Consider the following 16,008-nt stretch of genomic DNA (forward strand, 5'->3'; position numbering starts at 1 on the left):
TCCATCCATCCATCCATCCATCCATCCATCCATCCATCCATTCCCTGTTCCAACCCTGAGCCACTGCCCACACATGGGGTATTTCCAGAAACCAGGACAGCCAAGCCTGATTATTCAGCGTCAGGGAGGGAGGGAGGAGGAGGGGGAAGAGACAGAGGCCCAAAAAAAGCTGGAGACAGAGCGGAGGAGGTGGTGGCAGTGGAGACCGGACAGAGATGGAGGAAAGGGGAGAAAGAGGATGTGGAGAGGGCTTGGGAGGGGGGATCAGAGATTCCACAGGGGTCTGCCATGTCAGACTGAAAAAGGCAGACAGATGGGAAGGAAAGGATGTGGAAACTCAGAAGAGAGTCCTGCTGGGGGAAAGGCCTGAAGGTTGAAATTGACCTGCACGTGATGCCTCTTGGCCAGAGGGGTCCTCTAGCAAGCACCAGGAATTGCAGCGAGGCTGAATTGGGATCACCCTGTCTCCCAACTCCCACATTCTGCCTGAGAAAGAGAAGACAACCTAAATCCATTTGGTAGAAGCAAAGGGCTGGGAGCCCAGCACAGAGGTATATACTCAGGATCCACTTGGCTTTCCTGAGACCACCTAGAAGTGTCCCAGTGTCCTCCCACACAGATCCCAGATTTCTGCTTCCTGCCCCGCCTTTAGTCACGGCCTAACCTTTGGCGTAGCATTCATTCTGTTAAGATACATCGGGCACTGTTCTGGGTTTCCCTCAGAAAATAAAACTGAGCTGGCTTAGAGATGTGACAGGGTTTGTCCAAAGTGGTAGTCTGCTCCACACCAAAAGAATTGGAGGCAGCATTAGGAGTGGCACAGGAAGGAGCTGCACAGGGGAGAGTCCGCCCTAGGGTCTCCTTCCAGCTCTCAGAGCATGGCCTTCTCATTTGCACCATTAGGGTCAATAGAGCCAGGTCTGAAATTTGGGGGAAGCCAGAACTGGAAACTAGAACTCAGAACAGAGAGCTACACTAGACCCTGAGATATGAGTAAGACTTTGGCCCTGGCGTCCAGAACAAGAACAAAGGCGTGAAGCGGTTGGGTTAGTGTGTGGTGGGAATAGCAAGTCCCATATGGGCGGGGCATAGAGAGTGAAGGTGGGGCTGCTGAGGGATGAAGGGGGAGAGATCACCTGGGGCCAGATCATGCAGAGCTTTGAATGCTGGACCCCAAGCTCTGGCATTTTTCCCGAAAGCAAGAGAGGAGCCATGGGAGGGATTTGAGCAGAGTAGTGACATAGTTAACTTTGCATTTTAAATAGATGCTCTGACGGCTGTGCTGAAAACAGAAGGGAGGGGGAAGATATAGAAGATGTTAAAATTGGCAGAAACGATGGTGGCCTTAGCTGAGGGAGGTGACAGAGGAAATGGTGAGAAGCGAGTGGATCCCAGAGATGTGTAGGAGGTAAAATGGACCATTTGTGGGGCCCGGTGCTAAGTGCATCACAATCATTATCTTGTTTAGTCAGTACAACAACTCTTTAGGTTCCATTATTAAACTATTTTGCATGAACAAGGTCATGGAGAACTAAAGAATAGAAATGGGCTTCAAATTTAAGCAATCGAGTGGCAAAACCCAGGTCTTAACCCCTCCCGTACACTGCTTCCCCCAATAAGGCAATGTCTAGGGAGTGTTGGAAGTGATACTTGTGTGAATTTGTATGTGTGTGTGTTTAAAAATAGGTATAGGTTCAGAGGGTTCAAAATTCAAAGGGTACAGGGGTGCATGGGTGGTTCAGTGGTAGAAGGCTCGCCTTTCATGTGGGAGACCCGGGTTCAATTCCCGGACCATGCACCGCGCCCCCCCCCCCCAAAAAAAATTCAAAGGGTACAAAGGTACAAAGTGAAAAGTTCCTCTTCCCTCTGGAAGTGACCAGTGTTATCAGATATTTTTCATATATATACAAGATGTGGCAGTGATAAGTTGGCAAGAGTAAAACGTCTGGAGGTAGACTTCCCAGATTCAAATCCTGGGTCTGTTACTTACCAGATGTGTGACCTTAGGCATAGTTCTTCACCTCTTTGCACCTCAGTTTATTCAGCTGTAAAATGAAGATAGTACCTGCCTCATAGGGCTGCTGTGAGAACTAAGTAACTAATAATCTGAAGTGCGCAGAACAGTGCTTAACACAAAACGACAACAATTTAAGTGTTAGCTCTTGTCTCTATAATTATGGTATAATCCCTCCCTCCTCTTTGTGCACAAATTCCACATGATTTGACATCTTATATTTTTGTACTTAACTAAATATCTTGGCTATCATTCATTACCTGGATATTATAGCGAATGACAACTGCACAGTACCCCAATTTTATGGCTGTTTTCAGAGTTTATTTAAACTGGCCTTCAGTAAGGAGTCCTAAGGGAGTGTCTCTCTTTCATAATACAGAGCTGCAATGTATCATCGAATACATGCATCTTTTAGCACATGTATGAGTCTATCTATAAGATAAATTCCTAGAAGGGTAAGTGCTGAGCCAAACAGTATATAAATTTATTATTTTGGTAAATTTTTTCAATTGCTTTCTACAGAGGTTATGCCAATTTAACTTCCACCAGCAAATTTATGAGAATGTCTGTTTGCCTAACCTCTAGAAACAAAACATTATCAAACTTTTTGACATTCAACAGCCTCAAAAATGAAAAACAGTATTTTAGTAGTTTTTATATGCATTTCTCTTAGTACAAGTGAGATTGGGTATCTTAAGAGCCAACTGCGTTTTATCTATTGGATTTTGCAGCATGGTGATCACCACTGACCTTGGTAGGACTAGTTTTAGCAGCATGAAGAAAGGGTAGTCCAACTCAGAGAGGGCGGAGGAGTAAATAGGACTTAAAGTGCAGGCAACTGGAGACGGGCAAGAGAGAAAGAGGGGAGATGTTTGGAAGGGGGAGGAAGGAATTTTTAGGCTGTGTTTAAAACGCAGAAGAGAAGGAATCCTCAAGACCTTAAATTATGTTTAAATTGCAGGGACTCTGGGCACTGCCAGTTAATAGCTGAGCGAGCTTGTGCAAGTCACTTAACATTTCTGGGACTCATTTACTTCATCTGTAAACATCACGGTGATAATAGCCTCTACCACATAGGGCTGTTGTAAAGATTAAGGGTGTGAACAAATTTAACAAACTCAGAAAAGAGTGGCAAAATGCCATCCTATAGGACCGAGGGGGGGGTCTTCCTCTCCCCAGTCTTCTAGCTGTGTTTTCAGACTGAATAAACAGCCTTAGGGCTCCAGCCTCGGGCCTGGAATGGCGACCAAGGAGACCTCGACGGGGCTCACAATGCGCAGCCGCGCCGGGCCAGGAGAGGAGGGGGAGGCTAGGGGCGGGGCAGCAGCCGCCCGGGCTGTTCCGGCGATCGCGTGTCCCTCCCGCCGCGCCTCGCGCCCGCCCTTGCTAGCAGACGCCTCCCGCCCCCCGCATTGCTGATGCTGCTGCTGGCAGACATGGACGTGGTGAATCAGGTACGCGCTCCAGCACCGCGGACAGAGCCCGCCGCTCCCCGGCCGCCCAGCCCCGGCAGCTTTTAGCCTCCGACTCTTGAGGGGTGACGGTAGCCAGGATCCCGGCTGCGGAGCCCCAGCCCCCGGCGAAGGGCTCGGGATTTGCGGCAGGCTAGGGGAGAAGGGGGAGGTGGAGAAAATGAGTGCGCTCACTGCCGCAGCGAGGGCAGTCCTCACTGCCGCAGCGGGGGCCGCCAGAAGCCCCATTTCTCACTGGCGATCTAGAAGGGAGGAAAAGGGGCCCCGGGGCTGGGGTGAGGGAAAGGGGTGCGGAGGAGGGGAGAGTGGATGGGAAGGCGGGGGGTGGCGGTGGGGGTGGGGTTGCTGCGGATGAGCTAGGAAATAGAGCGACAGAAGGCGTGGGGGCGAGGTATTGGCTAGGGGGGGAGGGCGGGTGGACAGGGTTGGCACCTGCCTCTCCCAAACAGAAATAACACCCCGGTAGATGACCCCCCACAACTCCCAGAGCAGACCTAGGGGGGCGATCCTGTTTGGCTTCTCCAAAACCCCTAGTCTCCCCTCCCCCAACACAATATCCACTGAAGCCACGTCCAAGCCCTCCCCCGCCTTAGTCAGCCCAGACCCTCTCTGCTATCTCATCTTCACCATTCCAGATCCTCATCTCCTCCCTAACCACTACCAACCCCTTCCCATCCTCACCTTGGACTCCCCCCCCACACACACACCACCATCTGACTCACCTTTATGGCTGCAGACCCCTCCCCCATCCTGGCCAACCCGACTGCTGTCCTATAGTATGACTCACCTTCACCCCTCGAGACCCACCCTAATGAACCCCAATCCTTCCTCGTCCTCCCCACCAGATCCCCCTCTGCCATCTGACTCACCTTTATCGTCTCAGACCTTCTCCCATTCCCTAATTAGTCCAGACCCCATCCCCATCTTCCTCACCTCTGACCTGTGCCGCCACCTGACTCACCATCACCCCAAACCTCCTCCCCCAGACCTCCCTACCAGTCCTGAACCTCAGGGGTGTTCACCTTTCAGAGGCCCTGGTGCCCACACCTTCCCCGAAGTATCACCTTCTCCTCACCCCCTCTCCGCAAGTCACCCCCTCCCCCAGGGTCACCTGCCCCACCCCCAGGGGTCATCAAATGGCAGCCTATCCAGTCACCTCCCTGTCCAGCCCCAACAACTCTACCCCCTCCCTGTCCTTTCTCTCCTTAGCTGGTGGCCGGGGGTCAGTTCCGGGTGGTCAAGGAGCCCCTGGGCTTCGTGAAGGTGCTGCAATGGGTGAGTGTGGGCCGGGCCATGGGGGAGAGTGCAGAGAGAGAGAGAGAGAGAGAGGGAGGTACTGGGGTCCAGAAGAGCAGGGGTGGAGTAGGGGTAGGGAACATGGAATGGATCCCGGCCAATGGGGGGGGGGGGGTGGCAGGAGGCAGGGAGGGAGTACTGGTTCCAGGGTGATGTTCCAGGGGGTTGGGGCCAGGGAATGGATGGGCTGTGGCATCACATAGGGCCGAGGGTACCCCCGTTGTGAGGTGGCAGATTGAGACGTCCTGCGTCCCCTCCTGAGCTGAGGGAGGGGCGAGGAAGGTGGAGCCTACCTGCAGCCGCTTGCCAGGGGAGAGAAATGCAAAGGCCGAGAAACCCAGAAACAGTGACAGGGACAGAATGAGAGACAGAGAAAAGATAGAGAGGTGAAAATGCTGAGAAAAAAGGAGATGCAGAGATAGTGAGGAAAATGAACGAACGAAAGGGGAGACAGAGAGAGAGACACAGAGAATAGGCAGGTAAAGAGAAATAGACATAGTGAGAAAGCCAAGAAAATGGTATGGGGGGGCGGGTAGAAAGAGACAGAGAGATACCCCAAGAGATGAAGAGAAACTGACATGCAGAGAAAGGCACCAGAGAGACAGAAAGAGAACCAAACACACAGAGACAGAGAAAAAAGACAGAAAGAGACATCCATAGAGACCGGACAGCCAGAGGCAGAGAGAAAAACAGATACTAAGAGATAAAGAGACATCTGAAGAAAGACAAAGATAGAGAGAAACACAGTCAGAGAAATAACGAGAGAAACGGAGACCCAGAGAGACAGGTAGAGCCCCCACCGCAGGGGGCCACACCTGCTCAAGACTTCACACATGCACAACAGCAGAATCAGATAAGGAGAGAAACAGAAATAGAGATAAAGAGAGACTGAGACAGGTAGAGAGAGAGAGAAGGAGGGAGGGAAGATGGTGGGGGATCAGAGCAGTGAGAGGCAGAGACCTGGAGAGACACAGGGAGAGAGAGAGAGAGACAGGAAGGAACACCGCACACCCTCCTAATCAGCTTGCCCTGTGACCTGATGAGCCCTGATTAGGGGGTGGGGGCAGGGACTTCTCCATCTGCTGTAGATTGTTCTGGGTCCCTGCAGAGGAGGGCAGCCCTCCCTGCACCACCACCACGACTGTGCACACGGGCTCACCGTAGCCATGCCATTCTCACCGCCCAAGGTCTTTGCCATCTTCGCCTTTGCCACATGCGGCAGCTACAGTGGAGAGCTACGACTGAGCGTGGAGTGTGCCAACAAGACCAAGAGTGACCTCAACATCGAGGTCGAGTTTGAGTACCCCTTCAGGTGCGTCCCCACCCTACCCCACCCCCGGGATCCTCACAGACCTGGGAGGAGGGCGGGGGGTGTGGTTTGGGATCAGCCGACACTTCCTCCCTCCCTGGTGGCCGTCGCCCAGCCCCCACCACAGGAGGCCACACCTGCTCAAGACTTCACATATGCACTGAACACCTACTTTGTACCTGGCACTGCTCTGGACATCTAGGACGCTGTGGTGAGCAAGAGAGACGTGGGCTGTGCCCTCAGGCTATGTTCTACAATGAGACAGGGAGAAACAGGCCATAAACAAGATTCAAAAGTAAGACAGATAGGGCGGTGTGATGGTGGCCCAGTGGCAAAATTCTCACCTGCCATGCTGTTGACCTGGGTTTGATTTCCGGTGGCTGCTCAATCAAAAAAATAAAGAAATAAAAAGTAAGACAGATAGATTTATTTATAACATCACCTTAACAGATAATGAGCACGCAGTAGGTGCTCATTTAATGTTAGCCTAGATCATTATTCAATCTTATTGATTAATTAATTCATTCATTCATTCCATACACATTTTTTTGAGAACCCAGTGTACACCCAGTACTGCTCAAAGTGCTAGGGGCACAGAAGTGAGCAAAACAGACAAAAACTCCTACCCTTATGGAGCCCACATTTTGACGAATAAAGAGGATAATTGTAGATTGGGAGAAATTCAAGGAGGGGATCTTCATGCAGGGTTTTCTGATGGAGAATAATAAAAGAGGGCTGCTTAGATATAGGGAACGGTTAAACCCAATTAAGGAAATTCTGACACATATTGAGTTCCTACTGTGTGCTGGGCGCCATGCAGAGGGGAAGAGGCATGCAAGGATGAGCTTGGGCAGGTGGGGTGGCCTTTACCTACTGGAGGTGAGGGAGATAGAGACCGACAGACAGATACAATTTCAGTCAAGGCTTCCGAAGGCCTGGGTTCAAATCTAGTCATCACCACTTGGGCAAAGCCCCTCACGGCCCCAGGTCTCAGTTTCCTGATCTGTAAAAGGGCGGATAATATTACCCATGTCACAGGTGAGCGAGGTGGTGAGGATTAAATGTCAATACTTGCAAAGGGCTGAGGGGAGGGCCTGGTGCCCAGTAAGTGAAAGAAATAAGTTTAAGAAATAAGTTTAAGGGGCTCAAGAAGGAGGTCAGGGATTAAGTTGGAAAGTGGGAAATTTTGAGCACTAAGGGTAAATATAGGCTCAGGTGATCATGGGGGAAGGGTATGGGGGGGAGGGGATGGTGAAAAGAGATGAAAGCCAAGCACTAGCGCTGAACAACGGTCAAAAAAAAAAAAAAGGAGGTGCCAGAAGGCAACCAGGGATCCACCCTTTCGCAGAAGCCAGGTAGAAGAGCGTTTGGGGGAGAGGGCAGTGTGAACACAGTTGAGATCCAGCCCTTAGAGAATCCACAGGAGCCCCCTCCCCCACCCGTGAACCCTCATACCTCTCACCCCTAGGACTTCAGAGCCTGGGGATTTGCCCTTTACATACATATCTCCTGGAAAAAAGTCCCTTCTCTGGATCCCCCTTACCAAGATCTGCCCCCCACCCCCACCCCCCATTCCTCTTGAACACCCTCTCCTTCCAACCCAGCCCACTAGAAACCCAGAAGCTCAGACCGATCCAGATTTAACACCTCGCTGCGCCACTGAGCAACTGTACAATCTCGGGCAAGTAGCTTAACCTCACTGAGCCTCTGTTTTCTCCTCTGCAAAATGGATAGAATAAAAAATAAAAAAATTTTTTAATGGGTAGAATAACGCCTGCTTTCGGGGATTATTAAACGAGACAGTTAAGTAAAGAGCTCAGCACTTCCCTTAGGACCTTTATTACTCGAGTGGCCCCACACCCTTCGCACAGTCTCAGAATCCAGCCTCCAACCTGAGACAAGAGCTCTGGAACCCCACCCCAATCCTTCCCACATCCAGGCATCTTCTCCCTACAGCCCCCTCTTCCATCTCACTACAGGAAAGGCCTCAGTCTTAGGATGCCTTCCCAATCTGCCTCTTCCATCCACCCTCTCACATACCCTTACACTGTCCCAGGATCCATTCTATCCTCCTCTCTGTCGGTCTGCCTTCTTCCTATTTTCTCATCTCTAGGGTCTCCTCCACTATGTGTACATTTTTTTTTCTCTCAGGGACCTGAAGTGGGGTGGGCGAAGAATGGTGATGTCGGGTTGAGGGGTAAGAAAGTGTTCAAATCCCAACTCTGCCATTTCCGTGCCAGCTGTATGTCTTAATTAATTAATTAATTAATCCACTTCCTGAGCCAACTCCGTTTCCTACTCTGTACACTTCATCCAATAAACATTGATTGTGTGCATGAGTACTCCCCACCTCTGGGAGTTGCAGCAAAAAATCAAGATAAGTAAGATAGATGGTATGACAGATGGGGGTCACTGCTCCAGTGAAAAATAGAGCAAGGAAGGGGGCAAAGGAGTGTTGAGGGGTTCCATTTAATTTTCAATAATGACAGCAAGGAAGGCCTCACTGAGACGGTGACAGCTAAGCAAAGCTTTGAAGGAGATGTGGGAGTGAGACAGGCAGATATCTAAGGAAAGAACATTCCTGGTCAAAGGGAACAGCCAGTGCAAAGCTTCTGAGCCGGGAGGGTGCCTGACATGTTCTAGGAATGGCAGAGAGACTAGAGGAGCTGGGCCAGAGTAGAGGATGAATAACACCTACCTCACTAGGATGCTTTGTGTAAGTGATGAAACGTGACTGGTGCTCAGTAGGTGGCCTGTGAATGATTATTTCCTCCACTTTCTGGGACCTTGTCTGAATCTGAGGGACCCATGACCGGGGTGGTGGGTGTGTGTGTGTATAATTGTGTATGATTGTGTGTGTGTGTGTGTGTGTGTGTGAAGGGGTTCTCAGGGACTGGGCCACCATTGCCCACCTCTCTCTGCAGGCTGCACCAAGTGTACTTTGAGGTACCCAACTGCCGAGGAAGCAACACCAAGGTCTTCCTGGTAGGGGACTACTCCTCATCAGCCGAATTCTTTGTCACGGTGGCTGTGTTTGCCTTCCTCTACTCCATGGGAGCTCTGGCCACCTATATCTTCCTGCAGAACAAATACCGGGAAAACAACAAAGGGCCCATGCTGGTGAGTCCCCATAGCCACTTGCAGATAGGGGCCTCGAGGACAAAGCTATGCTCACCGGCCAGACAGAATCTCAGGTGGACCCACACCCGAGCATACATCACAAACCATGCTTGCTGCCACTACTGCTAGTCCCCAGTTGGCATTGGGGACAACAGAGACACACTCACAGCCCACACAGTGTCCCAGACAGGAACATGTTTGTAAACCTGCCAACTGTCACCCAACCACACACTCTAGATCAAAGAAAGGGACGCACATGGGCCTGCCGTGACAGCCGTGCATGTCATCTTGCCACAGAAACACTCAGGTTCCTACCCAGCCATTCTCACACTGCCTCATCCCAGACACATAAGGACATAAATTCATACATGCAGACGAGAGGGGAAAGACACACTCCTTCCCACAAATTTGGAAACCCTCCCACAGATTTCCCTCCATACCCCCACACACATATCACAATCACATTCCCATGCTCCGTGTCACGTACGCACACGCAAGCCTAAGCTGGGAGAGCCACCTTCCATGATGAAAGTGCTGGGGGCTTCAGGGCTGAACAGGGCAGGGGAAGGACAGGCCTGTTCTGGGAGAAACCCACCCACCCAACCAAAAGCCTGTGATCCAAGGAGCTTGAAGCAGCACATTCACAATGCCTTCTCTCTCCACTCCCATCCACACCAGGACTTTCTGGCCACGGCAGTGTTCGCTTTCATGTGGCTGGTTAGCTCGTCAGCATGGGCCAAGGGGCTGTCAGATGTAAAGATGGCCACGGACCCAGAGAACATTATCAAGGAGATGGCTGTCTGCCGCCAGGCAGGGAACACATGCAAGGAACTGAGGGACCCTGTGACCTCTGGCCTCAACACCTCAGTGGTGAGCCCTGGGTAACCAACTGGGCCGGCTGGAGGCGGGTGGAGTGGGACTGGGAAACTTGCAGTCTGCCAGGTGGAATGGTGGAGAGAGAGAATGAGAGGAGAATTGGGGAGAAATCCGAGAGGGCTCCCTGGGGAAGGCATGTCAGCAACTGAGCCACAGATGTCACAAGCCGTCACCAAGGGAGGACCTTGAGACTTTTTGTCCAAATTAGGTTTGGGAGACCTGGATCCAAGATCCAACCTAGTCATGAATCTCAGGCAATTCAGTACCCTCTTGGGACCTCAGTTTCCTCAAGGGCAAAACCAAGGAATAGAATGTTTCCCACCTACATGCCCCCTAGTGGCCGGAGTTAGATTGCCTACGTTCAAGTCCCAGCTCTGCCATTTGCAAGCACTGTGACCTAAAACTAGTTAAGCAGCCTCTCAGGCCTTGGTTTGAGGATGTAAATTGAAGATTAATAATTGGTCCTGCTCCAAAGTGCAGTACCTAGTGAACTGATAACAGAGTGCTTAGAAAAGAGTCTGGCACGTGGTAAGTCATATATGTGTTACAGATGCACACCTTTTATATGGACTATATAAATATACACGCATGTATCATGTATGTGTATACATGCACACCACATGTATAATTGTGCGTGTGTGTATATATTTTTTCAGGATGCTAAGATGCCAATATTTTTTTCATTTGTTGGCTGTATGACCTTGAGGAACTTAGACTCTCTAAGCCTCAGTTTCTGCAACTGCAAAATGGAGATTTCCTGCCTCAGAACTGAATTTTAAATGAGCTAGTAATATGTAAAGTGCTTGGAAGAGGGCATGGCATATCCTAAGGGGTACTTAAAGTATTTTATATTTTATATATTAATATAAAACCCATATATTTACTTTAATATAGAAGTATAATTTTATACATGTGTACATATACAGCTATTTGTATATACGTATACATACATCTATAAGTGGTATATCTATTTAATAAGATATCTTTTACATATGTATCTATGTACACTTACATCTTACCATATATTACTAATGTATTTACTCTATTTTACACATGTATAAATGTGTATATATTATATATAAATACATGTGCAAATAGGCAAATACATATATATGTAACACTAAGACTTCAGCATCCCCGGAATCTGAATTCTAACATCATCACTCCCCAAGCCCCACAAAGTGATTTGTCTGGGCTTTTTTCGTTGCAATCACCAGCCCCTGGTTCCACGTCCCACCCCGCGGTCCCCGCGGTCCCCGCGCGCTAATGCGGCTTCGACGTTCCCCAGGGCCACCAGGGCAGGGGGCGCGGGCCGACCGCTGGGCCTTATCACCCCGCAGGTGTTCGGCTTCCTGAACCTGGTGCTCTGGATCGGTAACCTGTGGTTCGTGTTCAAGGAGACAGGCTGGGCCGCCCCGTTCGTGCGCGCGCCTCCCGGCGCCCCCGAGAAGCAACCGGCGCCCGGGGACGCCTATGGCGAGGCGGGCTACGGGCAGGGCCCCGGCGGGTACGGGCCCCAGGACTCGTACGGGCCCCAGGGCGGCTACCAGCCCGACTACGGGCAACCCGCCGGCGGCGGTGGCTACGGTCCCCAAGGCGACTACGGGCAGCAAGGCTATGGCCCGCAGGGCGCGCCCACCTCTTTCTCCAATCAGATGTAGTCTGGTGAGTGATGGGCGGGCCAAGGAGGGCAGAAGAAAGGAGATGGACGGGTTAGTGAACGAATGATAAGCAGGAGGAGACCAGCATTTAAAGGCTCTTGTGAGGCACGTAAGGGCGGGAGTTTGAAGACACCAATAGGGAGGCAGGGTTACGTGCCAAGAACAAAAAGCTAGCCAATGAATGGCGAGCAGGGGCTTGAAGGCGAATGAAGAGCCAATGGGAGAGAGGTAGAAGGGTAGCGCTTAGAGAAGGGAAAAGAGAAGCCGGCCAAACAACCAATGAAAGGAGAGAAGAACAGGAGGGGCTCCGGCAGTAGAGAATCGGCGGAGTGCTGGAGCCACTGAAAGGAAGAGAAGGGTGGGTACTAGAAGTGATTGATAATAGGTGATGAGGTCAATAGATGGTGAGGGGAAAAATGACCTTTGGCCATTGAAGGTCAGCCAAGCTCACCTATCCAGGAGGAGGGGATGGGTCTGCCGCCTCTTCTCAACCTTGGAGGTGAGGGAGGTGGTGTGGAATTTCAAAGAAGGAAGGGAGAGGGGCTGAGTGGCTGGGGGTGGGGGTCGGCTGGGGGGTCACTAGAAAGGTTTGCTGGCCTTTTTGCAGGGTCTTAAAGTAGAAGTGAGGTTTCCATAGGCAGATATGAGAGGAGAATAGGCAGAGGGGATGGGAGAGAGGGTAAAGGCAAAGAGGTGGCAACGCGTGGGTAAGGATAGTTTCTAGCACTGGGTTGTCCATGATGGAAAGGGCAGGGAGGAGTTTATTAAGTATCATGCATCTAATTCATTATAAAATCCTGTTACCTCTACCTTCAAAATATATCCATAATACTCTCATTTCTGTCATCTCTCCCCCAGACCTCTTCACAGGTCTCCACCTAACCCGCACGTCCACTCCCTTTTTGGTCTGCTCACAGCTGTCCCAAGGGATCCTGTTAAATCCTACATCAGCCCCCCACCCTCCTCTGCTCAGAGCCCTGCTATGGCTCCCATCACACTCAGAAAGTCTTCTCTGGTCACTTCTCTCACCTCACCACCTCTCCCCCTCACTCAGTCAGCCCCAGCCTCACTGGCCACCTCAGTGTTCCTTAAACGTGTGAGGCACAATCCAGCCTAAGGGCCTTTATACCTGCTTTTCCCGCTGCTTGGACTTTCACACCCACACCCACTGATCACCTTACCAGTTCCTTATCATTCTTTCGGTCACTTACTCAAAACAGGTGTTGCCTGACTACCCTGTCTGAGACAAGTCCTCCTTATTATCTTCCTCATACCTTGTGCTTTTCTTCATCACAATCTGCAATTATTAGTTTATTTTTTTATTGACTGTCTGCCCCACTAGACTAGGGAAGATGACCATGTCTTGTTCATGCTGTACACCCATCACTTAGAGCCCTATTAATGTTAAGAAACATGTATTGAGTCAATAGTGGGAACCACATAGTGTGAGGCATTTTATCTCACTTTACTGTTGTTTCCCCCAAACCCTCCTATCCCGATTGAAAGTTGAAGTCCTCATAACCTGGTGCATGAGGCCCTATGCCACCCAATTAACCTACCTCTGCGATATCATCTCCTGCCACTCTCCCCCTTGCTTACTCACACTAGCTCCCCTGTCTTCCTTGCTATTCCTCAAACACACTAGACATGGTCCCAGCCCACAGCTCTTGCCTGAAGTGCTCTTGCTCCTAGTTATCTGCATGGCTCATTCCCATACCTCCTTTAGTCTTTCTTCAAATCTCCCCTGCTGGCACTCCTAATCCTCCTTTCCCTGTTCTCCGTTGTTTTGTTTTTCTTTTCCATTCCACTTGTCCCTTATGTCATACCAGCTGATTACCTTTTGTATCATGTTCCTTGTTGGAAATCTGTCTCTCCCTGTTACCATGTAAGCTCCACAAGGACAGGTATCTTTGCTTTGTTCACTATAGTTTATCACCAGTGACTAGAACACTATCTATTAATGGACTTCTTTGGGGAGGGGGTGCATAATCTTTTGGGTACTTAACTCACTGTGGGGGCAAGGTCAGGAATGTCTTCCAGTAGGGCCAGATGGGATGAAGTTAACTCCAGGAATATGACTGCAAGAAGAAGGAAGGGGGAAATGGCATGCCAGGCAAAGGTAAAGCCAGGGGGAAGGTTTAGTAGCTCAGCCCCTCCCTGAGCGCACCAGCTGTGTCTGGGCTCCCTCTCCTTTCTGTCTTTTGTCTCCACAGGTCAGTGCAGCCCAGGAGGACCCCACGGGTGGGCAAGAGCTCAGGAGAAGGCCTGCCCCCCTTCCCCTCCCCACCCCCACATCCCAGGTCTCTGCCCTCAAGCCAGGAGACCTTGTCTTTGCTGTTTATATATATATATATTATATATAAATATCTATTTATCTGTCTGAGCCCAGCCCTCGCTCCCCTGCCCCCATGCATTAGTGGCCTGGACTTGGATGGGCCCCTCTCTTACTCCTTCACCTTCCCCTGCATCCTTCTGCTCCTCCCTGCTCCTTGGCCCTGTCCCCTGAGGTTGGTGGGGGGGGGGGCTCTAGAAGGTAGACAGGGAAGGGACAGACCTTGGCTGTATGGGGATGATAGGTGTGACTTCAGGCTTTCTTCCCTCTCACCCTCCCTTTCTTCCACTCTGGCCTTGGCTCCTCCAGCAATGCCTGAACAGGAGCCATTAGGGGAAGGTCAATCCTGCGAGTGGGATAAAGGCAGCGACTGGGGGAGCTTGGGGTGAAGAGAAAAACTTGAAACCCAAGAATGGTCTTGAAGGGGAGCACCTGAAGGGAGGGAACTAGTCAGCAGGGGATGTGAGTTTCCGGATCTACTGGAATCTAAAGAGGGGTGCCCTGGAGCATTCTGGGGGAAGGCCTTGGAGGTAGGCTGAGGGCGTGGTTCGAGAAGGGGCGAGGATTTGAGCGAGGCTGCCTGTGAACTCCAGAGTAGGACCGGCTTGGAGTAAGACAGAGTTCTATAGAATGGCTGTGACTTGGCATGGTGACTAGACTTGGAAGAAGACTGAGGATGCCGCTCTAGAGAGGGTGGGGCTCCAGCATTTTCAGCAGGGTTTGGATTGGGAACTGAATTTATGGAAGGGGTGTAACTTAAATCTTTCAGGGGTCTGAATTGGATTCGAAAGCCGACAGACTTTGTGCAAGGAAAGAAGTGGGATTCAGGGACGGGCCATGCTCAGGATGAAGTGGTGTGAGTTCTAGATGGGGCGGGGCTTAGAGTGGGGCACAGATGGTGGTCTCAGAAAGGGGCAGGCTCCTCCAATGGGGCAGTGAAGAAAATACCTTTCAAAATGGGAAATGGCTTGGGCAGTAGGAAAGGGGGTGCTTGGCCGGGGGGGGGGGGCTTCAGAATATACTTTGTTGCCGAGGGGTGGGGAATGCCCCTGGCCAAGGTTAGGAACTGAAGTGGCCTGAAGAAGAGCCGAGAGGTATGGGTTGGAAAGCAAGGGGTGGGATTCAGAAAGTAGCACCCCACACCCTGTCCACCCCCAACCTCCCAACCCCCACCCCCGCGACAGTTCAGCTGGGTAATAGAAGGACAGAACCGATGGGTCTGTGGGGCCGGCCCACCCCTTTCCTACTTTTCCCCTGCCCCCTCCCTCCCTCCCTCCCTCCCTCCATACACACACCCCTCCCCAGCCTGGGGTGGTTGGAGGCCCGATCTGGAGCCCCTATCCTGTACCCTCTGCTGTGTCTGTGATGTCGGTAGTGCCTGTGACTGTGTGTTGCCATTTTGTCTGGCTGTGGCCCCTCCCCTCCAGACCCTTTCCCCGTGCCCTTTGGTATTGTTTGAAGACATCCCCTACCCCCACCCCGCTCCCCGAGGAAGAACAAATACGATTAATTCTCCTCCCCCAAATAAACTCCTCAATCACCTAGTCCACCCGGCTCTGACTTCTCAGTGTGTCTTTTTGTTGGGGGTGGGGGGTGGGGAGGGGAGGACGAGAAGATGGACTGAGAAGGCAAGAAAAAGCTCCGCCCCCGACATGCTCGACGCCCTTCACGCTTCCCCACTATTTTAGACCCCTCCCATGGTATTGTACCAAGCCCCATCCTCTGTGGAGCCTCGTCTACCCGTCTAGGCTAAATCGCGTTCGGAGCAGACTAGCCACCCCATCCTGAGTTCTCTCCAGGGCTTAATGTGAGTCTGGTCCTTTAGCCCCGCCCCCTCTCAGCCCCGGGGGAGCCCTCCTCTCAAGTCCCCAAGGAGTTCGAATGGGGTCCCCATATTTCACAGGGAGACCCCACCCCTCCCCCTCCAT

The 16,008-nt window shown here is 51.4% G+C and overlaps 1 protein-coding gene across 1 annotated transcript; it reads left to right on the forward strand.

Moving 5' to 3' along the window:
• Positions 1–3,432: 3,432 nt before the first annotated feature.
• SYP (synaptophysin) lies at positions 3,433–14,064 on the forward strand. The gene is made up of 7 exons (XM_077146740.1): positions 3,433–3,468; positions 4,696–4,761; positions 5,970–6,094; positions 9,016–9,211; positions 9,890–10,081; positions 11,428–11,752; positions 13,962–14,064. The coding sequence occupies exons 1-6, from the start codon at positions 3,433–3,435 to the stop codon at positions 11,746–11,748; spliced, it is 936 nt and encodes a 311-aa protein (XP_077002855.1). The 3' UTR covers positions 11,749–11,752; positions 13,962–14,064.
• Positions 14,065–16,008: the final 1,944 nt, after the last annotated feature.

The sequence above is a fragment of the Tamandua tetradactyla genome, chromosome X, assembly GCF_023851605.1.
Source record: "Tamandua tetradactyla isolate mTamTet1 chromosome X, mTamTet1.pri, whole genome shotgun sequence".
Lineage (NCBI taxonomy): Eukaryota > Metazoa > Chordata > Mammalia > Pilosa > Myrmecophagidae > Tamandua > Tamandua tetradactyla.